General features: G+C 41.6%; 1 protein-coding gene across 4 annotated transcripts in view; it reads left to right on the forward strand.

Annotated features, from left to right (window-relative positions):
• The window catches only part of CEP112 (centrosomal protein 112), a 212625-nt gene that overhangs the window by 143108 nt on the left and 44222 nt on the right, over nucleotides 1-25295 (forward strand). For 3 of the 4 annotated variants that reach the window (XM_028713148.2, XM_028713183.2, XM_028713164.2), the window contains 2 exons: nucleotides 17602-17664; nucleotides 21508-21657. The exons of the other annotated variant lie outside the window; for it this stretch is intronic. In XM_028713148.2, coding sequence (XP_028568981.2) covers nucleotides 17602-17664; nucleotides 21508-21657 — 213 coding nt within the window. The remainder of the gene's footprint in view (nucleotides 1-17601; nucleotides 17665-21507; nucleotides 21658-25295) is intronic. 4 annotated transcript variants of the gene reach the window in all.

The raw sequence follows: 25295 nt of genomic DNA on the forward strand, positions 1-25295 counted from the left end.
GTTTCTCTGGTGCTGCTTTGACTTTATCTTGAATCCCTGATATTTATGGCCCTAATAAAAATGATACATTTTTTTGTGGCTCCGTGATAAAACTGCGTTGAAACTTCTCAAAATGCTTATCTCCATTGGTCAACATTCAGGTGTTTAAATGTTTTAGCGTGTATTAAAAAACAATCTGCAATTTATTACAAGATGAAATGTAGCAACGAAATGGGGCAATTTGCATATAGAGTTGGAACAGCCTTTGTGAAACTGACATTTTATTTACCTGCATCAGGTTCTTGGTCTATAATTTTAAACAGCATTCTAAGGATTACGTTGGAAATCTGCCAGCCTGAAACCATTAAAGGCTGTGATCAACAATTCAGAATCTTTTTTGAATTTAAAGAAAGCTGCACTTGGCATAATTATTTAAAGCCAAGGTCAGAGAAAGTATTTAAACCTTTGAAATTCATAATTAAAGGATTAATATTAACTCATGAAGACATTGTCATTTTTGCTTAAAAGTTGAATTTGAATCTCAGTTCTTTTCTTTTCTTTGATCTTTATATATTTAAAGCATAGCAAAAGGAAAAGTTAACTTCTCTCCAAATTAAAGTTGCATTGCTTCATTGCTGTGATATATTGTCAACTTCTTAAAAAATGGCTGACTTTAATAATAATAAATGCAACCATAATAATTTCTGGCATCAGCTGAAAAAGATAAGTATTTGCTAGTATTTGCAGGATAGAGATCAAAATTAAATCCTTTTAAGCCCAAACAACAAGTAGACACTTTAAAAGTGCTGACCTTTAAAGCCCTAAATGACCTTGGCTCTGTATACCTGAAGGAGCGTCTCTACCCTCATTGTGCAGCTGGGACACTGAGGTCCAGCTCTGAGGGCCTTCTGGCATTTCACTCACTGTGAGAAGTGAAGTTACAGAGAACCAGGCAGAGGGCTTTCTCAATAGTGGCACCTGCCCTGTGGAATGCTAAGGAAATAAAGAACTACACAACTTTTAGAAGACATCTGAAGGCAGCCCTGTATCAGGATGTTTTTAATGTTTGATGTTTTGCTGTCTTTTTTATATTCTGTTGAAGCTGTCCAGAGTGGCTGGGGCAACACAGTTAGATGGGTGGCCTATAAGTAAATAATAATAACAACTACTACTACTACTACCAGAATGGATTACTTCCGGGTTTCTGGGGTCTCGCATGTGCAAAAGTGCTAAATTGCGCTTTGCGTATGGGCAGAAGTGCCAAATTGCAACCCGCGAGCGTGCATCCCACACAGATCACATTTGCAACCTGAGCGTCCACTGTACCAGTTTAGGATTGAAATTTCTTTATGTTTCATAAAAGTGCAGAATATCCAAATATCCACCAGATATGAACTTCTGCTGTGAAATAAATAGTGGATAAGAACAAACATAAAAACAAGGATCACAGGTAACCATACATAAGGTTGAATAATATCTTAAGGCAGGTATGGGAATTAGATTGGAAGTGATTAACCAAACCGGATCCTGCTTAGCTTAGCAGATGTGCGAGCAATTTTATTGCTGCACCACAGTATTACAGTAAATGATCATTTCTGGACAAAACAACCTCAGCAAGATTGAAGGAAATGTATTTGAAACTAGTACAAAAATGGCACCTAGCACCAGTTAAAACAGAAAAAAAGTACAAAAATTGCTTACCTAGATGTTGGAGAGACTGTGGGGGGAGCTTGTTTATCCATGTGTGGTTGGAACTGTGAGAGGGCACCCAAGTTCTGGAAGGAGCCCTTTCAAGAAACAGCTGGAATAACTGGGAAAACATTGCAGAAAAGTCCAGAACTGGCTTTATTGGAGCTGTCCAAAGGGGAAAACCCAATCTTACTGTGTAATAATTTGATTGGATATTTTTTAGTAATGGCAACACTGTTGATAGCCAGATGCTAGAAAGAAGCCAACGACTTAATATACAAAAATAGTGCTATGTGATGTGGAAAGTGGCACTTAACGGAAAAACTAAGGCAAAGACTACAATTGAAGGGGTCAGAGGAAAAAAAGAGACATTTGTGGTGGACTGCTGCCTGGTGCAATATATGAATGCAACCTCAAAAGAGAGACAAATACCAGCCTTAATCTGTAATTTGTGGTTACAATAACATCAATGGACATCTTTGCATTGTGTGCAGTTTCATGTCATCCCAAAGGACTCAACAAAGGATATAATTCCATATCCATAATCTCACTTGTTGCATTGGTCACTGGTTTGAGTGAGGGGGTTACTTTGAATTTGAATTATGATCTTTCTTTCAGCTTTTTATTTCAAGTAATGTTAGAAAAGCAAATATGTATATGTATATCAACCATCCTACACTTTAAAAAAATATACAGACTGGGTATTGTATTTTGTCTGACTTCTTCAGAACACAAAAAAATATTTTATGAGCTTGGTTATTAGATTTATGTCATGCAATATCTTAACATATTTAATACAATTAGATTAAGATATAGAATTAATTTGTTTCTTCTCTTCAAATATATATATTGGCATCTGATAGGCAGTCATTCTAGTTCTACTAAATTATGATATATATTGTTTTGACAAATCAATATGCTGGAGGTAGGTCCTACTGAAGCTCAGATTGCACTAACAATTATTGTTGAAGTGGGGTGGGAGCAAGGACTTTGCATTACGTTGCTGCTGATATCTCCTTGGATATTTTGCAGCTGTGGGGCGGCGGTTCAGAAGGAAAGCAAATGACAGTGGAAAGGTCACTTCCTTTCCTCTTGCACCTTCTCAGGAACAAATCTCTCCTCCCCACAGTGGAGAAGGTCCTGTTAGAGCTTTGTTACACACACAGCTGCTGTGTAATGTGTAGTTTGCCTTTCTGTCTGACAGATGTTACGGGTTGTGTCAACAGAACCTTTGGGGTAAACGTTAGTTAGCCAGGTGTAATACAATGAAAAAAGTTCATGTGGATTTGTGAGTTTGCTGGACATTAGTAAAAGAAAGAGATCAGCTGTAGTTTTAAGTAGGTGCAGATGTGATTTTTGGCGAAATATATCTGTTAGTAACATTCGTCTTTGGAATCTACTTGGCAAAGAAAACAATCATTCGGAACGAATGACCCTAAAATATCAGTTGACATGCTAACAATACTCTAAGGAAGCAACCTTGGAACACTTCAGACATCTCATAAAACAGCTGTATTTTGAGCCATGTGCACTTTGAACCATATGTATAATATATTTTGTGTGTGTGTGTGTGCATCTGTGCGCGTGTGCGCACGCTTGTGCATTTTCTGTCCCCAAACACACAGTGCATGCACCTTCAAAAGGATACCACACTCAGTTCACCCTCTGGAGATGCTCACTGTCTCTTACAACACTAGAAGCTGTCAAATCTGCCTGTACTGATGTTCTATTCAGTGAGAACAATTATTGGTCACAGTAGCATGTTTGCAGCATGCTACTGCACCAAAATTATGTAGTTTAGAGCCATGGTATTGCTGTTGAAGTCATATATATCTCATTGCTGAACAATTTGCAAGTAGATGTTTTTCATTCCATTGGTTTCTGAATTCTAAATCACCTTTTAAAACCTTGCATTACTCTATATGGCATCTGCTTCTGTCCCATTGCTAATACTTCTACAGTGGTACCTCGGGTTAAGTACTTAATTCGTTCCGGAGGTCCGTTCTTAATCTGAAACTGTTCTTAACCTGAAGCACCACTTTAGCTAATGGGGCTTCCTGCTGCCGCCGTTCTCCTGCTGTTCTCATCCTGAAGCAAAGTTCTTAACCTGAGGTACTATTTCTGGGTTAGCGGAGTCTGTAACCTGAAGCGTCTGTAACCTGAAGCGTCTGTAACCCCGAGGTACCACTGTACAGACAAGAATGGTATACTTGCTTTCAAGTGCATCTCCATTTAGTGCATGCGGAAGGTAGCCAGGCTGGATTAAATGGCATGGATATCATGCTGACTCACGTTCTTGCACTCTGGACATCAGGCTGTGAAGAATGAGAGTAGCAGCTTCCCTGATCAGATTGCCAGAGCTCTGCCTTCCTCCCCGTGAAATCCCGTATATAGATAGTTGACAAATCTCTGCTCATCATTGTTGCCATGCTATTCTGCTAGGTCTGGAAGAATGATCAGTGCAAGCCTTTATTGTGTTGCCACATTGTTCTGTAAGAGAATTTTCAAAGTGGCCATTGCAAAAGAGGCAGGTCTACAGGGGTCAGCAAACTTTTTCAGCAGGGGGGCGGTCCACTGTCCCTCAGACCTTGTGGGGGGCCGGATTATATTTTGAAAAAAATAATAATGAACAAATTCCTATGCCCCACAAATAATACAGAGATGCATTTTAAATAAAAGGACACATTCTACTGATATAAAAACACGCTGATTCCCAGACCATCCGCGGGCCAGATTTAGAAGGTGATTGGGCCAGATTCAGCCCCCGGGCCTTAGTTTGCCTACCTATGGTCTACACACTGAAAACAGATAAGGTTTACATGCTAATCACAGCATTCTAGCACAAAAACCCCACAACCCCCAATTTTAAGTCTGAAGTTGGCAGTGTAGAAACTGTACTCAGTTTTGCTGTTATCTGAAATTTGCCTGGATTTTGCCATTTCATTTCATTTCATTTCATTTTCATTATTTACTTTAATTATCCATTTTGTTTGTTTGTACCTTTTTAATGCAATTGTCCAAAGGAAAAGCAGGACATTCCAGGATTAAATCAGAAACCGGGATGGCGTCTGTAAATAGGGACACTTGGAGGGTCTGAGCTATAGCTGGGAGCTAAAGCAGCTCTTTAGTACGGGACAACCCTTTTAATGTTGGAACTCCCCCCCCCCTCTCTCACCCCACAGTCCACCTCCATGTTGCCACAACTTTTTCTTTCTTTCCTAGAAATATCTGTAAATACCTGTCTTGGTAAGATTCTCCAGAGACAAAGCAGCAAGTTGTCGACTTTTCCAAAATATCCTTATCCATTGTTTGTGTTTTGTTTTTTCTTTGCGTAGCCCCAAGCATCTATTATTTAACACGCCGTCCTTGCTTCATTGAAAAGCACACTACATCAGCATACAAATGCTAACTTACCTGGGTTCATTACATCCTGCAGCTTAGCATATTTGTGTTTGTTTGCAAAATCCAGTATTTGAAAGCCACGTAGTCGTATATGCATTAGGAACCGTAGATCTTGCATTTGACATCTACAAAATCTCTGGCCATTATAAACCAGTTAGGTTACCGCAACGCTCTTCAAGTCAGCTCGGCTTGCATGTTTCGTCCAAAATGCCTCTCGCTTTGAGGAATGTTCTTTGTTTTTACTTGTACTCGTTCTGCCTTCTTTGGCTGGATATGTTATGGTTACCAGATTTTTTTTAATGAATCCGGGGACACTTTTTTTTTTTTTGTAACTGAGTAGCAACAGGGAGTCAGTAGTAAGAATGGTGAAGCAAAGGACCCTGGGCCCAAGCACACATGCATATTGTATAAAGGTGCAAAGCCCTTCTTTCACACCCTGTGAAACATAAATGTGCAGAGTTTTTTAAAAAACTGGGCAACGGCGCGCCGCCCGCTGTGACTCCTGAGCCTTCCCCAAACTCCTGCCCCCTTCTCCCTTTGTTTTGACAGATCGGGGGGGGGGGCTCAGGAGTTGCAGACGGGTGGCCGTTGCTGAGGAGGGGTGCAAGGCATGCGGTTTCTCTGCCAGGTAAGCTGCAAAGCCCTTCTTTCGCACCCTGTGAAACATAAATGCGCATAGTTTTTTTAAAAAAACTGGGCAACAGCCGCCCGCCCGCGACTCCTGAGTCTCCCCCAGTCTGTCAAAACAAAGGAGGCAGACGTCCCCGGTTTCCTGTTGGCAGTGGCAGCAGCCGTGGCAGTCAGCAGCCTGGAGCCAGCCTGGTAGCGCAGTTGGCTCTGGCTGGCTTCAGGAACTGCTTGCTGCCGTGGCACCCGCCATTTTTCCTCTCTGGAAGTCCCCATATGATGTGTTTTGGACACAAGACACATGGGGACTTCCGGAGAGGAAAAATGGCAGGCGCCACGGCAGCGAGCAGCTCCTGAAGCCAGCCAGAGCCAACTGAAGTACCAGGCTGGCTCCGGGCTGCTGAGGCTGCCACTGCCATGTTTCCCGGGGACAGATTTGCAAATCTGGGGACATTCTGGGGACGGAATTTGTCCGGGGACAGATTTGCAAATCGGGGGACGTCTGGTAACCCTAGGATATGTAGGATTGTTCCTCTCAATAATTCCCTTTCTCGGCAATTGAATAGTTCTAACCAGAATGTTGGATTTGTCCTGCGATGATGTTTACTTCAAAGCTATGCAACAGGGCATTGAAGTGAAAAGAAAGTGGCAGGCTTCCGGCCAACTTCCATTTCCCTGGGATTCTTGCTAGATTAGGCGGACCTTGTCTGATCCACCCAGTAAGACACTTGTTAATGCAAGAACGCATATGCAGAATCAGTTAACACAGGTTGGCAATGGCTTGAACTATGAAGAGGTTCTGAGTGCGCATTTTTCCTTTGTAAATTTAAATTGGTGGACCACAGGGATTCTAAAGGCCAGGGAAGACTGATGTCAGGCCAGTCCTGATTTAGAGTACATGTTTCAGAAAATCGTTTTCTTCTTCCTTTGTCTCACCCTGACTTGAGAAATGTAAAAGATTTTAAGGATGGTGGGAATGGCTGCAAAACCAGGAGTTGCGTAATTTGATGCTTTTAGGCCTACACAGTCTTTTAATGTGGAAAAAAAACCCCAAAGTGTTCCAAAATGACTTGCAGCTGCAGAACATGTCAGGGAATAAAAACCACCTTCATTAAATGGGTGAGAAAGAATTATAATTGTTTTGAAGTCTTTATGATCAGCCTGCATATGTTTCATTGTAATACGATACTAAAGTGCCTCAATTACGATTTGTATATTTTGGTGCCAGAAGGTTTTTCCCCCCTTATGCTAAATTACTAAGTTCTGTCAGCTGTTGGGCTGTCATACAGAGATACAGTAAATCACATTATATTTTGTCATGGATTACACAGAGAAATATATTTGGAAATAGAGATCAAAGTACTTTTACAATCACATTTGAGTATAGGAAGGATGTTTAACTTGTATAAAATCTGATTTAGGTGAAACTTGCCATTCTGGTGTGAATTTGAAATAAATTGGAGTGTGTGTGTGTGAGAGTGATTGAATTGGAGTGTCTTTGTGTGTGTGTAATATATATGAATGGAAGACAAATCCTGAAAACTGTTTTCTTTTTGATATTTAGTCTGGAGAAGTTAATTCTGACCTACAGCTGCAAACTGAGTACAGATAAACAATGAAATACTGAAAAACTAGAGTCTCCAAAAAGTCTTATTTATGTTTTTAATTGCATTCATGATTGAGCAATACATTCCATTCTACTTTTAATTGGGATTTTGCTGGACTTGCATATGATTAGTCATTGGTTTGGTAATGCTTTCTGGCTTTGTGAAGTTGCACTATTTTTCTTTTTTGAAGCTTTTGTTCTATTTAAAACTATTTAAAGTAATCCAGTGTAATCTTACTAAGGAACATTGATTACTTCATATCATGGATTTTGGCTGTACTTCAGAAAACAGCAGGAGATTTTGCATGACTTATCAAAGGCATTTATTAAATTATTAGAGCACACACACACACCCTTTTGTTAACATTTATATTTCATAAAGTCTTTCCCACAAAACTCAGCACTATTTTTTTTGCACTAATCACACTGATTTCTTCTTAACCATTAGCATCTTTGCAGTTTGGTTTGCAATTAATTCACAGTTTCAACTTCAAAAGAAGCTCTTCCGTAGGCTTCTACAAAACGGTTTGCCTTTATTCATTTTCTTGTTACTTCTCCCCTGCCTCAGAACGAACCTATGTCTGGGTGCATGCAGAACATCAGCAGTTTGGAGACTGAGCAGATTGGCTCAAATAGGGGTAGGGAATACACCATTGGTCCAGTATGCCAAAACCTTTCCATACACATACCTGTGGGCCAAGTTTGACAGATGGGTGAGGCTGCCCTATCATCACCTTCCATCACAATGGCATCACATGATCCACCAGCGAAAAGGGTGAGCAGTGCTTCCTGAGCACTGACCATCAGCTGATTGTCATCACGGGGGAAGACCTGTCCTTCCCATATCCAGGATAGCATTAAAATTTGGGAGTTTTGCTATTGACTTTGATAGCAACAGGACTTACATATTTGCAAAAGTATTTCTAAACTGCCGATTCATAAAATGCCAGGGCGGGGTGAAATACCATTCAAAAATAAAAATAAGGTGACCGGCTAATCAAAAATAAAGGGCTGCAAAGGCCTGCTGGCATGAAAAGGTCTTCAAGAGACAGTTGAAAGTCAAAGCAAGGATGCCTGCCAAATCTCTGCTAGAAGAGTATTCCGCAGAATGGGGCTGGCAGTACTAAATGCCTGAGGCCAGCTAGGCCTCTGTAACACGCGGGACAATTAAAACCTCACCTCTGAATGATCTCAGTGATGTAAGGGCTCGGGCAGTCCTTAAGGGCTCAAGTTTTTCGGGACTTTGTGCAAGAAGAACCTTGAACCTACCCTGGCAGTGTATGAGCGGCCAGGGCAGATGTTTTAGTAGAGTAGTTACATGCTATCTTTTGAGACCATGTCTTATCTCTGTTCCTTTTTAGGATATATGGTAGAATTAGCCATTCTTGGTGTAATTTTCTTGACACGAGTCAAAACTATTCAGTGCTCCCCCCCCCCCTTTTTCGTATAGGAGACTTCTGTAAGGAAGTTTTTTAATTATTATTTTTAGAATATGGACCCATTTACATTAGCCCTTTGATGTGCAGTTCTTTGCTATACATCAGAGAACTGTTGCTTCTTCCCTGGAGCAAGTCTTCCTTCTGTAGTTCCCTCCCTGTCTTTTAAAAGTATGCTTATATTTTTACTCAGCTAATTAGAGAATATTAACTCATATAGAACGATTGCCTTACCATTGTGCTTTTTAAAATATTGTTAAATTTTATTTCATTGTTTAACCGGCTGAAGCCTGTTCTTTGAAAAATGCATTGTGGAAAACATACTCAGATTGTGCTTACTGGAATTGAAGGAAGCCATTCACATATAAACTCCATAAGGAAAGAGGCCAGAGGTATTTTGGGGTGGGGTGGGGGATTAGATCATTTCTGAAAATGTGACCGAGTTATTAATTCTTTATTATTTTACTGAGTGCTACATTTGCTTGTGAAAAATCATCCCATTTAGAAACTTGATAGCTAAACTACAGATTCTGCCTTTTGTATTAGTCTTCAGTCCATTTTTGTGGAGCAATTGAGTCATCACATCCATGAGAACTTACTGAGGTTCTAGAAAATCAACCTGTTCATCATTAAAAAGTTATGACTTCATGTTTACTTATCCTTAAAATAAGGGTTAAAATGTGAGACATGTAATACTAAGTTAAAGTCCCTTACAGGTGTACTAGCAATGCTAGTGGAATGACTTGCATAAAGAAGATGTAGGAAGCCAGTTTGGTTCTTCTGGCTAGCTGCACAATATATTATTGCAGGCCTAATACGCAACCAGTTGCACAAGCTTCCATTATTCTTGCCCTCTCACTAGCACAGCAGCCCATGCACTGGCGGTCAGATAGTGTTGAATTCAGACCAAGTAATAGGGACAACTCAGGAACATGGATTTTGGCAACTAGTGGGCAGCATGGGGTTGCCATATTTCAAAAAGTAAAATTCCTGACACCTGCAGAATTATTGAACTTTTTAAGAAACCCACCAGTTGTTTAGCTTTTGGGGGGAGCAGACCCAAATTTGGGGAAACCTACCCCCCAAATAGTGTTTTTGAACTGTTTCCACTGTTTTTCCCCATCACGTTGCCATACATCCGGCCCGGGTTTCCCCTGACATTTTGCCGAGTCGGCAAAATTCCTCCCAGACACCATTTTTACAGCTAGTACCATCCATGTATAAAATACTTGGTACAATTTACAATGTATAGAATACCACTGAAGCCCAAAAGAGAGGCCTCCACCTCAAAGAGCTTACGGTCTAGATGTGGGCAATGAAGAAGACAATAAAGGAAGAATGGATAGAGAGGGACAAGGATAACAAGGAAAGGAGGGGGGACACAGACAGACAGACAGACATTTAGGTTTTAGGTCAGTTGCTGAATCAGTCTGCTTGGGTGTTCTGGTTGCCACTGATGTGCTCCACTGATGTGGTGTCAGGGACTGGGCAGAGGAGGAATTATTATTATTATTATTATTAATACCCCGCCCTCCCCAGCCAAGGCCGGGCTCAGGGCGGCTAACAAGCAATAATAAAAACAAATTAAATGAATACAACTTAAAAACAAGATTAAAATACAACATTAAAATATTGAAACATTAAAATATTAAAATGCAGCCTCATCACAGGAGGAGAAAGGAAAAAGAAAAAAGAAAGAGGGGGAGGGAATCAAATTGGCTCCAAGCCAAAGGCCAGGCGGAACAACTCTATCTTACAGGCCCTGTGGAAAGAAATCAGATCCTGCAGGGCCCTGGTCTCATGAGGCAGAGCGTTCCACCAGGCCGGAGCCAGTGTTGAAAAGGCCCTGGCTCTGGTTGAAGCTAATCTAACTTCCTTAGGGCCCAGGACCACTAGGGTGTTGCTATTTATGGACAGTGGGGCATACCGGGAGAGGCGGTCCCGTAGGTATGAGGGTCTAGGCTGTGAAAGGCTTTAAAGGTCAAAACCAGCACCTTAAATCTAACCCCGTACTCCACCGGGAGCCAGTGCAGCTGGAAAAGCACTGGGTGAATATGCTCCCATGGCAGAGACCCTGTGAGGAGCCTCGCTGCTGCATTCTGCACCCGCTGGAGTTTCTGGGACAGCTTCAAGGGCAGCCCCGCATAGAGCGAATTACAGTAGTCAAGCCTGGAGGTGACCGTCGCATGGATCACTGTGGCCAGGTCGGAGACCGCCTCCCCCTTCTGAACCTTCCAGGGAGGAGGAAGAGAAACACAGTATAGATTTACAACAGGGGTTTGAGGAAGGTAGCAGCTCAGAGGCAGATGAAGGGAAAGGTTGGGAAATCATAGGAGAGTCAGAGCAACACCTGGCTGACATGTCATTAGAAAGCATTCCAGGGGACACACACACACACACAGAGAGAGAGAGAGAGAGAGAGAGAGAGAGAGAGAGAGAGAGAGAACCTGGTGAGCCTTGAAAGTAGAAGAGCAAAGAGCTCAAAGACAGAGGGCACGTAGCACCACCCTTAGAAGTGACGAATGAGGAAGTGGGAGAGACAGGGGATGGAGATTCACTAGGGCAAGGCCATTATCCAAGAGGCTGTGTTCTATAGCCTCTGTCTATAATTACTGAATAATAATTAAAATAGGATGGTCAGAATCCTTCCCTTGTCTTTATACTTTCCTGGGCCACCATCCAGGAGCCGCTGACAGCCTCCTAACATGTGGACACTAGATACATACATCTCTATCAAATCAAGTATGAGAGAGGGCTTCATCGGTAGAGACCTTGATCTAGTGCTGCCCCCCTGATTCATGGGTATTTTGTCGTCATGTTGACTGCCCTTATTTGGATGTTGGTGAGTGCAGACAAGAGTGGTTTATGGAGCAGGTTGAGAGCTGTTATTCACAAGTGCCTCTGGAGAAGATTTGTTCTGAAACGTGCTGGGCCAAACAAACCTTTTCCTGTATACCTTAAGGCCTCCATTTTTTCTTTCAGTGCCTTCTTGGTTGTTTCCCCCCTTGTCATTGTGTATGGACCAGAAATCATTGACTAAAGTGCATTCTGGTGAGTTAAACAAGCCTACCTTATGGTTTGAAGTGGGCTTGTTTGCTCACTTGAGAGCCTTTTAAACCAAAATCTCTGGTTCATATTTGCCAGGGTTCATCAAAAAATGAAATGAAATGTTTCAGAAGTTCTTCTGCTAGCCATGGGGAAGGAGGAGAGGTGTGCAAGCATTTCAGCATTATGTGTCGGTCAGCCCAATATTTTCCTTCCCTTGATTTCTCTGCCTGAGGTTGAATAGTACCAGGACAGGAAGGGAGAACAGTGGTACCTTTTCATTACTGTGTGAGATGCCTGCTGATATTCTTGTGACATCTTCTAGATTGATGTCAGTGCATTACCTCTGGTTGGACTTGTACCTGAGGCTACCTTTCTAGATGCTTTGCCAAACTGCTTTCCAAAGTTTAAATGGATTGCAAAGGTGATTCATTTATCAGTGAGTCGCAACTAGAAATATTTATTAAAGATTTGTTTTAGCAATGGCTTTTATGTTAAATGAGAATTGGGAAACTCAGTTGCTCATGTTTCCTGTTGCTTCAGACATTGTGCTTGTTTTAAATAACTTATGGCTTCCATCAATCAATACTTATTGGCTAATGATAACACTTAGGTAAGGAACAGTGTTTGCCTCTCCTTCAAAACGCATGAGATAATAGCATGCCATATGCCCCACAGTAACTGGGCAATACAGGGTGAGCTAAGGACATAATCATAAACACAGAGATTTGATGCCTATGTGGACTTCAGAGCTATAATACTTTAGAGAGACAGCTGCTCTTGCAAACTATGAGCCATTATGTTTTTGCCAAAACCAAACCCATTTGTCATTTCCGCTCTCCTCGTGGCTGCTCATCAAGGTATTTAGGAATGAAAACTTTCACTTAGGCAGCAGCCAGCTGCAGAGCTCATTCATTCAGAGAAACCACAACCCAGTGTTTATGATGTCAGAACTGATCACTGTATAAGCAATTGTTTGTAGTGTCACAAACACTGGCCCACAGCTCTGCTGAGTGAGTCAGACGAGAGGAAAGGAATGCTTCAAAAGTTCTCTTTACAAGACAAATATCTGTTAATCATCACTTTTGATCCGCTTAAGGAAGTTTAACATGGTTTTACCAGCAAGTAGTGTGTTTTCTGAAGAGTAGAGCTGGTGTTAAATTGTAGTGTATCTGTTAAGATATTACTGAAAAGAAAGCAGATAATACAGCCTTCATTAGCACAGTATGAAGGCCTTAAATGATAGCACTGTACATCCTTTTGATCTAATTCCAGCTAACTGTTATCATTCAGGCTTTGGCTGAACATGGTGCAGCTTACAATATGGATATAATTAGTACAGAATGCTGACATATAAACGAACTGCATACCTGTAGCAGCTTTTCATCACTGGTAGAACGACAAGTGCATCAATTACACATCTCCCCACAACACTGGCACCCCTGCTTAAACACTTGTATTTAATTCATGAAACTTGATTTTAAAATGTTCAGACCTTATTGATGTCAATAGAATGTTCTTCCAAGGAAGCATGGGTATTACCAGAGCCTAATTGGATAAAAATAGGGACGCAGGTGGCGCTGTGGGTTAAACCACGGAGCCTAGGACTTGCCGATCAGAAGGTCAGCGGTTCGAATCCCCGCAACGGGGTGAGCTCCCGTTGCTCGGTCCCTGCTCCTGCCAACCTAGCAGTTCGAAAACACGTCAAAGTGCAAGTAGATAAATAGGTACCGCTCCTGCGGGAAGGTAAACGGCATTTCCGTGCGCTGCTCTGGTTCGCCAGAAGCGGCTTAGTCATGCTGGCCACATGACCCGGAAGCTGTACGCCAGCTCCCTCGGCCAATAAAGCAAGATGAGCACCGCAACCCCAGAGTCGGCCACGACTGGACCTAATGGTCAGGGGTCCCTTTACCTTTACCTTTAATTGGATAAAAGGGAAATCTTTCAAAAACAAGGTTTAAAATATAAGGGGAATTTGCCTATTTAAAAACAAAAAGTAGGATCGGATAGGATCTAGTTTCACCATTTCATTTTCTCAATTAACAAGTTCAGCCAGATGTAAAATAGCAGTTTCATAAGGCACCATGAAACTGGTCATAGAGACTATTGGGCTCTGTGGGTCCCTCTAATAAGAAATGAGTTGGAACACAATGAACACTCCTTGGCTTTCCAGCGGACTTATCTTTCCTTCTCATTCTTGGTTCTGAAATAGCATATAAAGGTAAAGGTAAAGGTACCCCTGCCCGTACGGGCCAGTCGTGTCCGACTCTAGGGTTGTGTGCTCATCTCGCTCTAGAGGCCGTGAGCCGGTGCCGTCTGAAGACACTTCCGGGTCACATGGACAGCGTGACGAAGCTGCAGCTGGCGAGCCAGCACCAGCGCAGCACACGGAAACGCCGTTTACCTTCCCGCTATAAAGCGGTACCTATTTATCTACTTGCACTTAAAAGTGCTTTCGAACTGCTAGGTGGGCAGGAGCTGGGACCGAACGACGGGAGCTCACCCCGCTGCGGGGATTCGAACCGCCGACCATACGATCAGCAAGTCCTAGGCACTGAGGTTTTACCCACAGCGCCACCCGCGTCCCGGGAAATAGCATATACTGTATGTCAAAACTGTAGCTACCATTTAATGCATAAGTAGCTTTGGGGTTGCATACCAAAAAGCTTTTGGTGTATAGGCCAAAGTTCTAAAACAGTGCAGAAAATGCACAGAATGCAGAATTGCATCTCTGCTTTCATTAAAAAAAAACCAAGTTTCTAGCCCATGTGGTTGCAAAGATATGCTGAAGAAATTCAGGCAATTCTTGTGGTAAAACGACAACGCTAAAGGGGGAACAAAGTTTTCCAGTAGTCTAGAGTGGGGCTTACCCTGCATAGCTGCTGTCCCTCCCCATCACTAGTCAAACTAGAATAATTCATGGGGAGATAATGCAAATTTGTTTGCTAGCAGAGTTTGCAGAATTGAATAACTTTGACAAATTATTTCGTTCAGAATGTATACAATGTTAGTCAGAGTAAGTTGCATACAAACAAAATACTAAAACAGGAGTTTTGTCTTCCATGGCAGGAGGTACACATTCAGCTGAGTATCACTTCTTTTTGTGAGTTCTACAAAGTTCTAAAACTGCTCTGGGGATTGGGGATTGTTACAGATACTAGCCAATTAGTGCTATACATAGTAGGCTTCTACTGCACAGTCACAGGACTGGTTTTCTGTTAGCTGGACGCTGCAGAGAATTGCTTGTCTGATCAGAATGCCATGTGTGTAATTCCAGAGTGGCCTCATCAGACAAATAATTTTTTCATTTGATGACACCATAGCTTTCCCCTATATAAGAAGGCCCTCAAAATGTATTCCTGTTTACACAGTTCTGCCTTTGAGTGCCCAGGCTTGAGCCTGGGGTATTTATTTACATGCAACAATATATATCATGCCCTCATGGGGCCTGCAAGACAGCTTGTAACACCAATTACAACAATATACGATCCATGTTACAATACAGACTAAGGAAAAAAACCAAGCAAAACAACCAACAACCAGAAGCCAGATATAAAAATCATAGAGATGAGGAGAGAAATCAAACAAAAATAGTTTTAGCAGCACTCAAGAGCTCCCTACCCTTTATCTTTCTAGGCAGCGTACAGAACAGATGCTAGTTTCTACAAATTTGGTGGCAGTGTTGTGTTGAATGATCATTACTGCCTTTGCATTGTAATGGCATCTGTACTGCCATTCTCTCTGGTCAAACTGGTTTGGGGTGGAGTTTATGTGTGTTTTTCCACAGTGTTTTCTCAGTGAATGCTTACTGTCATGGGTAGCAAACTTTACATGAGCATGGATGCTGTGGGTGTCTAGAAGGGTTTGGTGCTGCACCATTCCTGAAGCTAAACTGCTTGTGGATGGGGTTGGTGATCATTGGGAACACTTAAGAGGGTGATATAAGTGCAGTGGTACCTCGGTTTTCGGAAGCCGAACGTTCTGGTTTTCAAACGCTGAAAACCCAGAAGTAAATGCTTCCATTTTCGAAGGCACCTTGGAAGTCAAATGGCTTCCACTGCCATTTCTTCCAATTTTCTCCATTGACTTCGCAGACCCCCCTTTGCGCCTCAGTTGTCGAACGTTTTGGAAGTCAAATGGTCTTCCGGGGTATCACTGTATAACAAAAATGACTCCATCCATTTCACCCCCTACACTGCTTGCAGTCTAATTTGGTCAGTTTTGCATATTTTTTTTGAATACTAGAAGGACTGGGAGGAGTATTATTGTGTTTTTATATTTGTTGGAGTGGCTGGGGCAACCCAGCCAGGTGGGCGGGGTATTCTTATTCTGTCAAAGCCACTAGTCTTCAGTCCTCAAAGCAACACTCCTCCTCCACTGTTAGATTTCTATAATTTCTGTATAGAGCTAGTCCCACAGCAACTGCAAGCTGTACATCTTTTTCACTGCTACACACACACAAAAATAATTGAAAAAATGCATAGAGTCTTTGTATATACATGACCCAGTTTTACTCTGCCCAATGTTGAAGAGACTCTTTGGGCCCTAGCTCTGCCCTTGATCACCTGTGGGTGGTCTGCAGTACCTGCACAGTGTTCTTTTGGCATCAGAGGAGTTCATTGCTGGCACAGGCTAAGTTATTTTCTTTTTTATATTTAGTTCAGAGAGAAGTTAATTCTGACCCACAGCTGCAGAATTGAGCTCTAAAGTTGAGCTCATAGCTTTAGCCACAGAGTCAGTTCTTTTCACTGCTTGCTTTTTCTAATGCTTTTCTCGAAACTCAGTGGGCGTTGACCAGAGCTTCTTGTCCCCTTTCATAAAAACATTCCACATCAGCACAATGATTGTCTGTGGTGTGCTGTGCCTAGTGCCTGCCTGCTCCGTAATGGAACAGAGGAGCCCATGCATCAGAGCTGTTGGAGCACAGCCACTGTGCTGTGTCACCTACAAACATTTACTTAGAACGTATGGCTTTGCCATTCTGCATCCAGAAACATGAGAACACTGAGCAAATTACTTGGGTGTAATTAGTTCTGAGAGATGTCTTTTTGGAACCGGTTATTAAAAGAAATCTTTATTTCAAAATTGTGGCCCAAGTAGGCTGGGGAAAAGGGGAGGTAGAGAAAATTTATGTGGTGTTTTTTGCGTGTGTGTGGTGAATTTCAGGAACTGAATTCAGGAATTGCATGTGATATCAAAAGCAGCAACGAACCCCCTCTTTCCAGATTGCTTTTTGGCTTATGAATATGATATGAAAGATAGGGGGGGTCAAAGGGAAGCCAAGTGGTTCCATAGCGTATTGGATTTTTACTTCAACGGCCGCCAGCTTTCAGTAAAAAAAGGTGTAAGAATATGACAAAAGGAACTTGCAGGCATCAGCTGGCATACAGAATCATAGAGTATGCATCACATTGTACCCTCACAGCCTCCAGTGGAGCTTATGGGTTTTTTCCTTCCCTTTTTTCTTCTCACAGAGATGAAGTCATCCTGATAAACTCTGTTTCTCCCCCTGTCTTTTTTTTAATCCACAGAGTCCTTTATGTTTCTCTAATAATTGGCAGCAGAGGTACTATTCTCCTCCCCCCCCCCCCCCGCCTTTCAAGTGATGAATAGTTGGCTGTAGATCAAAGACAAGCCCTAGCGGTTTTTTGGCTGCCACAAAAGGGCGTTGGAATTGGCAGAGATCCCAGCTGCTTAGTGATAGGCATGTAGACGAGGTGCCAGGCAATAGGGGTCAGTGGCAAAATGTCTGTACACGTTCTTCATCTGAGATAATCTGGTTTCCTTTTTGTGTGTGTGTATGTGTGTGTATTTCAGGCCAACAGCAGGTTGAAGCAGATTGAAAAGGAATACAGTCAGAAGTTTGCCAAATCTTCACAGGTAGGAAACATCAAAATAAAACACAAAAAAACCCCTACTTTTACAAAACTTGGGTTTTTGTTATTGGGTTGTTGTTTTTCCCTTTTCTTTCAGTTTTAAAAATGAAAATAGAAATAAGGCAGACTTGCTTCTGTTCTTGCAGTGTTAGTATGTAAACCCAGCTCCAGTTGTTCCCATGTTGTTTTGTACTTTGTTGATGAATACTTTTTGCCCTTTTTGGGGGGAGAGTAAGTGAATCAATGCTCTGCTCTATATCACTCAGGAAAGGCTCATACAGCTTCCTTGCTGGGTGATACAGGAAATGGTTGAACAAGGAACTATTGCGACCTGGTTTGCTTTATGCATGAACTGATTGGAAATTCAGAGGTGGTTGCTTGAAATATAATCTTACATATGATGCAAAGTGGCCTAGATGCTACTGAATCATAAAACATATTATCCTATCCAGCGCTTTTTTTTTTTAAAGAAAAATGTTTAGGGTTACTCTCATTTTCCACTCATATTGAAGTACTCCCCCTTAGTGAGGCCAAACTTAGATTCACAAAATGTTTAGGGGTATGCGTCCCCCTGCACACCCCCCCCCCCGAAAAAAGCACTGATCCTACCTACCCACTTCTCTAATAGAAGCTATAGCAAGAAAAGAGACCCTTGGGAGGAATTCTGCCTAAAGACTGCTAATACTCCTAACTCCAAAACTTGGCGTGAAAATGGCGCAGCAATAAGAACCTAACTTGGCTGAACTGGCAGCCTGTAGGACTGACTTAATGATCCACAAGCAGGAACTTCTCTAGCTTTCTGCTGAAACAGCTGGCTGGAGTCCTTCCTGGGCAGCAGATTTTCATCAACCCCCTTTTTTTTTTTTGGAGCAAATCCACTGACTGGGAAGAATGTCAGTCTGTCATTGTAAGCAGCGGGTCTTGTTCTGGGGAACTGGGCCGTGTTCTTGGTGATATCTGTTCAGAAATATTTCAGCAAAGCAAGTTCCTCCAAGACGTGGAAATGGAGCACCTATTGAGAGCCAAAACGCAAGGTCCAAATAATTTTATAAATAAATTAATCAGTGACTGCACCAAGGATGGGATTCAAACTGTACAAGCAGTTTCTATACATATCCTGGAGAACGAGTGGACATATTCTTAGCCTGTGTGTTTCTATTTTCTTTTAATCTGAGGAGGCTGTTGTAAGGGTTTGTACACGTATCACAGCCTTTTAGGTCACATTATTGGCACAGAGACCAAATTAAAATATTGGACTTCATCTTTAATTCTGAATGTCTTCACTTCTTGTGGGATTTGCATCAGCCTCACACTGTCATTTGAACAAAGTTTTCGTAATGTAATGTTAATAATAGGTCACTTGTAACTTTCATGTGGTCGGGCTGCTGACAACATCAGCCTAATCTAACACTCTCGGGCCTCTTGGAACATTTGCTTTTTAACACCCACACACGAAAAATAGATTCCAAGAAATTCTCTCTGAAGTTTGGGCAAAATAAACAATTACATTTTTCTCCCCTGAGATTTACTGCCCAAAGCATTTCCTTGTCTATCCGCTGCTTTCAAAAATTTCTTAATACATTATTAAAACATCACAGCTTTTTAACCCAGAAGAACCTTAGAGTCCCATCCAGGTATTCTCACCCTGTGTTCTCTCTGCAATTTTATCTTAATTAAGCGAATAATTTAAAATTACTTGAGCTGGATTCTTTAACGTATGTTTCCATGGACTCTTTTGGTGGGATTGGGTGTGCTTTTTTAGAGCATCCCAACTTCACAAGCCGAATGACTAGTCTAATGTTGTATACATCTGCACTGCTGAATTAGTGATTTAGTCCCAGAACATTGGGTAAGTAGGTAGATGCACATACACAATTTTTTTCTGCTCAACATGCCATTTATTTAGGACAGAAAGGCAGCCATGAGATGATTGTACCTTGTACAAGATTGTATAAGATTGTACCTTTATTCAGCTACAGATGAGCTCCTTTTAAGAAAGCATTTCCCAGTTGTGTTCCCTTATTTAATATATTTTCATATCAGTTCTTTACTAGGGACAACTGTTTCCTTTGAATTATCCTTGTTGTTGAAAAGCTGACAAACTGTGCTAAACAGTCTATATATCATTTATTATTATTATTATTATTATTATTATTATTATTAGTTACTCAGATGCATCTGGGCAATTTGATATTTTAAAAAATCCATTATGAACAGATGCAACTGGAGAATAAGTACAGTGGTACCTCGCAAGACGAATGCCTCGCAAGACAAAAAACTCGCAAGACGAAAGGGTTTTTGGTTTTTTGAGTTGCTTCGCAAGACGATTTTCCCTATGGGCTTGCTTCGCAAGACGGAAACGTCTTGCAAGTTTGTTTCCTTTTTCTTAACACTGTTAATACAGTTGCGACTTGACTTCGAGGAGCAACTCATAGAACGCGGTGTGGTAGCCTTTTTTGAGGTTTTTACAGACTTTGGTGATTTTTGAAGCTTTTCCAAAACTTTCCCGACACCGTGCTTTGCAAGACGAAAAAAATCGCAAGACGACAAAACTCGCGGAACGAATTAATTTCGTCTTGCGAGGCACCACTGTATGACAATATAAACAGCAGATTGTATCATTTGATGTAACAAGCCAGAAATGGAGGTTGATGGAAGTCAACGGGGTGGGGGTGGGGATTGGAAAATGAATGTTTAGTAATGATGATGGATATTTGTTGCAAGAAAGAAAATCAATAAAAATTATTTATTAAAAAAGAGAGAGAATAAGTATGACAAAAACAGCTGCAATAAAACAAAACAACAAACTAACAACAATAAAATCCCCTGCTCAAGCACGTACACAGTCTACCTCATCACAATATTGCCTTATTTTTGTTCCCAACTTGGGTCCAGAGTTCTCTAGTGCATACAGGATTTTTATATATCGGTGACTGACTGTCATTACTGCCTGAACCCTGGGATGTTTTCTCAGAACTTGGCCCAGTGGAGTCTAGTAAGGCTTTCTCTTAAGTGAGTGTGCTGAAAGCAGTGGCCTTAGATAGAAGACAAGTGTTATGACAAGCATGCATGCATGCAGACTTTTGTGAGACTCTCATTCAAAACTTGCCAAATCATAGTAGGAACTAACTGCTATGTTAGATTAATTTCATAAACTAAATGTGATATGTCATGGACCAGAGTCTAGAGGTCCCCCCCAACAAAAAAACCCACCCCTGACACAATTCTCTGCACATGTGTAGGGAATTTCCAGAGTCCAATTCAGACCGCAGCTTTTGCAGCCCCTAAAAAACTGCTTCCCTTCCCTGAGCATACGGTGCAATTGACTGCAGCTTCTTCAAGCTGGCAAAAGCAACTTCAAGAAAGTTGGCAAATGCCAACTAAACCAAAGTATCCAGTGTTTATCGTTTATATTGCAATTGTCATTCTCTGGGGGGTTAGCTCAGAATGCCATGAATCATTGCTACATATCCTAATGTGCAAGAATATTTCAGACGATTGATTTTACAAAATAATTGCAGCGAAGTGGAAAATTGGAAACCCTTATTTCCCATGTTTTCTCATAACAAATGTGCTTTGTTCTGGTGAGTAAATTATTGGGGAATTTTATAGTGGAAATTTTTTTCATATATTTTTACGTTCGGCAATTTTATGCCATTCTGGGTCTTGCTGTATTTCCTTTCTCTGTGTAGAATGTTATGCTTGCTAGTGTTGTAATATGTTAATTTCAACTATTTAGCTTTCACAGTTGAGTTTGCTAACTCAGATTTTTGTGTCAAGTGTAAATACATGCAAAACATAAACTTCTTACTATTGTAGGAGTTTTAGCATGCTGTTTTCTTTTTAGATCATAGCTGAACTTAAGACAACCATTTCCTCTCTGACAGAGGAAAGCAGCCAGAAGCAGCTTGCTGCAGAAAGGCGTCTGCAGGATGTTTTACAAAAGTTTGAAGATGAGAAGAAGCAGCTGATTAGAGATAATGACAGAGCAATCAAGGTAATCTTGGGCTTTGAGTCAATGATGCTACCAGCTGTTTGAGCATAATTAAAAGTTTTGAAAGCATTGACTGTGGCTGCATGAATGCATGTAGCATTCATGTTCTTATAGCGCTCAACAATTTCATTCACTGGACTTGAACTGTGATACATTCATTGACCGGTTTTTCTATGGGAAATAATTGGAGAGAAATTTACTGTAGTAATTTTTTTTGGAATAACAACAGTCAACCTTTAGGTATGGGATAGCATTTTTTGAAAATATTCTGGAACTTTAGGGTGGGATTCAAAGTAGCTTTATAGAGACTGCTTCGTAAGCATAAACATTTGTGCTTGCCTGATGGAACTGTCTCCCCTCTCATGCTGTTCTTGGAATACTCCTGACTCCCCCAGAACTGATTGGGGGATGCGGAGAAAGGAGATGGGGAAAGCCCCACTGCAATAAATTCTGCTATTGCAAAGACAGCCCTTAGTGTAAAATATTTCCGTGTTGGGACATATACTGGAAAGCACTCAACCAGACCTGGTAAATTGACCCTTCTGATAAAGTTAGTGCCACGTTGCTTTGTGGTTCCTTTCCAAGTCAACAGCTATAAAAATAGGCACTATCTGGGGCCATTGTCCATCCATTTGAAGCCTCTTAAGAATGATAGAGGTGGACCGTCTTAGCCATGGGTAGGCAAACTAAGGCCCGGGAGCCGGATCCAGCCCAATCGCCTTCTAGATCTGGCCCGTGGGCGGTCTGGGAATCAGCGTGTTTTTACATGAGTAGAATGTGTCCTTTTATTTAAAATGCATCTCTGGGTTATTTGTGGGGCATAGGAATTCGTTCAGTCCCCCCACCCCACCCCAAAAAAGAGTCCGGCCCCCTACAAGGTCTGAGGGACAGTGGATCAGCCCCCTGCTGAAAACGTTTGCTGACCCCTGTCTTAGCAACAGACAACACAAGCATGAATAGTGTCATCCTCAGTAACTGCCCCATAACTGCAGTACTCTTCCTTTGGAGCCTCGCCTGCCTTAAGGAACATCTTTTCAGAGCAGTGTAACGCCATTTGTTTTGGCTTGGTTTTAGGAGCTCAGTCAGTTTGGAGCTTTGGTTTTGGATTTAAATCTGTTCAGCAGATTTTAATTTGCCACTTTACATGTTTATAAATTTGTTTTAACTTACTAACACATGACCAGTCTCTGGGACTGAGTGGGCTAGAAATACGAACGAATAATGTCAGGATTTTCTAATTCTTTAAAAGAGCACTCATATTCTTGGTGTCACAGTGATATGTATGCATGTAAGTAGATGGACTCGCCTTTGTGACTGTTTGTAGGCTTGGGGCCAGTTGGCCTTTTTGTTTTGCATCGACTTTCTCCATGCTGTCTCTGTCCATTAGATGTTGTTTCAAAAAAGTTTGTGTGCACCCGGATTGGTTTATTTTCCAGCTATTTTGCATTATTTCTTCTCCTATGAGCTATTTCAGTATAATGGGGGTGCTTCAACTGGTATTTCTCCTAATTGGTATGTAGCAAAGATTCAGTCCCAATCCCCCATATAACTCAGGGTGTACAGATACCGGGGGGTGGGGTGGGCAGTGCCTCTGAACAAGGGGGGATTCATGCAACAAAAAGATGTATTCTAAGCAAGTTAAAACTACCAGAATGAGCCAGGGTCATCTTAATTGTAAAGATGCCATAAGTGCTTGAGGACCATATTAGGTTCTTCAAATTGACATCCCTGCACATGCTTTCTTGAATAGAAATGTACTGCGGTTACATTTAACTGCAAAACAAGGACTGCATTAAGATACCGGTACGTTTTGGCCAGGTTTGCACATAATGGTAAATTCAAACAAAGTATGGCTTACCAGCAATGAGGAAACTGTTCAAATGGTGACTACTTGAGAACCAGTTCTCGTATCAAGAACATTTGTGGCTTGTTCTTGTGGTTTAGAGAAAAATAAACCATTTGTGCTAGTTTCCACGTAACCCTATGGCAGTGCTCTGCCTTGTTTCCTTCTGGTGTGGCAAAAGGAAGAGGGTGGGCACAGTATGAGCAGGCATGTATGTGAATGCTTGCACATTCTTGATAAGCCATACTTCGTTTAACTATGGCTTCCTGTTATATGCAGACTCAGCCTTTGTGGCAAGAAATCTTCCACTATGCTACTTTCATTATTTTTTCCAACTTTTTATATGGCATTCCATTTCTAACAGTATTTCAACATGTGTAAGGTGAGGATAAGACTTACCTTGATTTTCTCTGGTTTCTAAGGATCATGCTTAGAGAAGCAGCAACACATTTTCTTGTTCCTGATATTTCAGTCAGTGTGAAATCATTTCTTAAAGTGTTTCCCTCCAGGCAAATATGGTGAATGAAAGGTTAATCTCTGAGGGGCTACCCTTGCAAACCATTCACAATCTGAGTTACAAAGGAGGAGAAGCATCAGCCTTCATTACTAGACAAGATTGTGATTTGTATCATTTCGTAATTTTAGGGAATAGAATGATCCTCTGAAAAGCATCCTTCACCCAAAAGAAAACAATTATCCTCCAAAAACCTATTACAATGTGGAGAGATGATGCTCCTCTTCATATACAAGGTGCTATAATGTTTATATTCATCTGTTCAGTAAAAGGGAAGCTTTTTTTTTTTTTTTTTAGTGTCCGTGTTTGCATTTATTTTATGAATTAGATTTAGGGATTGCATCTTATTTAGAATGGGCTGCTCACATTTAAAAATGTAAAACAGGACTTGATGGAAAAATCAACAACATGGCAGCTGCACTTTCCTGGAAGTGACTGTAATGCAGCTGGAAACTGTTTACCTTTGAGGGTGGCTTCTTGGCCCTCTGGGGCCTAGGTTGAATCTGCCAGCTTATTGTCACTCCCATTGTGGCAGGTAAGTTCACTGGGGCCCAAATGGTCTTGCTGCTCTTCCTCACAGGACAGGTGGGATTGATGTGCTCAGGAAGGTGGGTGGGGAGAGAATAGGATCCCAAATCAGCTGTTAAGAGCAACGGCAAGTGGAAAATGTGTCTGCTTTCTAGCACTTAGCAGTGATTTTTAGCCTGACTGAACCATGTCATTTCCTAGATTCTCACCTTACTGCTTCAGTCCTACATTCAGTCGCTCGCACTGAAAATTTCTTGATCATGAGTGGCGGCAACTGTGAACCAGGTGGATTTGTGAATTGGCAAAAAGGTTGGCTGCAACATAATGCTATCTGTTAGAGGATGACGTATGCACTCTAACTGGGTGAGGGTTTACACGAAGAGCTAATCTATTGAGGTAATATTTCTACTATGAGGGTTGGGGGAAAGGTGATTTAAAAATACCTTCACCTTGGCTATGACCTTGCTGCCTTCCTGTTAGAGAATGAAAGCTCTCATGCTTCTCAGTGATCAGACGTGTTGCCATGCATGAGAATTACTAATCCCTTGAAAAGATCCTGGAATATTAACCTGGTCATCTCAGTACCAGTTATTTCCCCCCCTGATAATAACCCACTCCCAAGGACAGGTTCCGTAACAAAACGGAAAAAAGGTGACACCTGGCATGAGCTGGGCTTTTAGTGCCTTTCTTAGCCACTTCTCTCTGTACAAAACTGGATTTGGATGGGAAAAGACAGCATTGTCTCAAGCATGCTCC

The sequence above is a fragment of the Podarcis muralis genome, chromosome 2, assembly GCF_964188315.1.
Source record: "Podarcis muralis chromosome 2, rPodMur119.hap1.1, whole genome shotgun sequence".
NCBI classification, from domain to species: Eukaryota; Metazoa; Chordata; class Lepidosauria; order Squamata; family Lacertidae; genus Podarcis; species Podarcis muralis.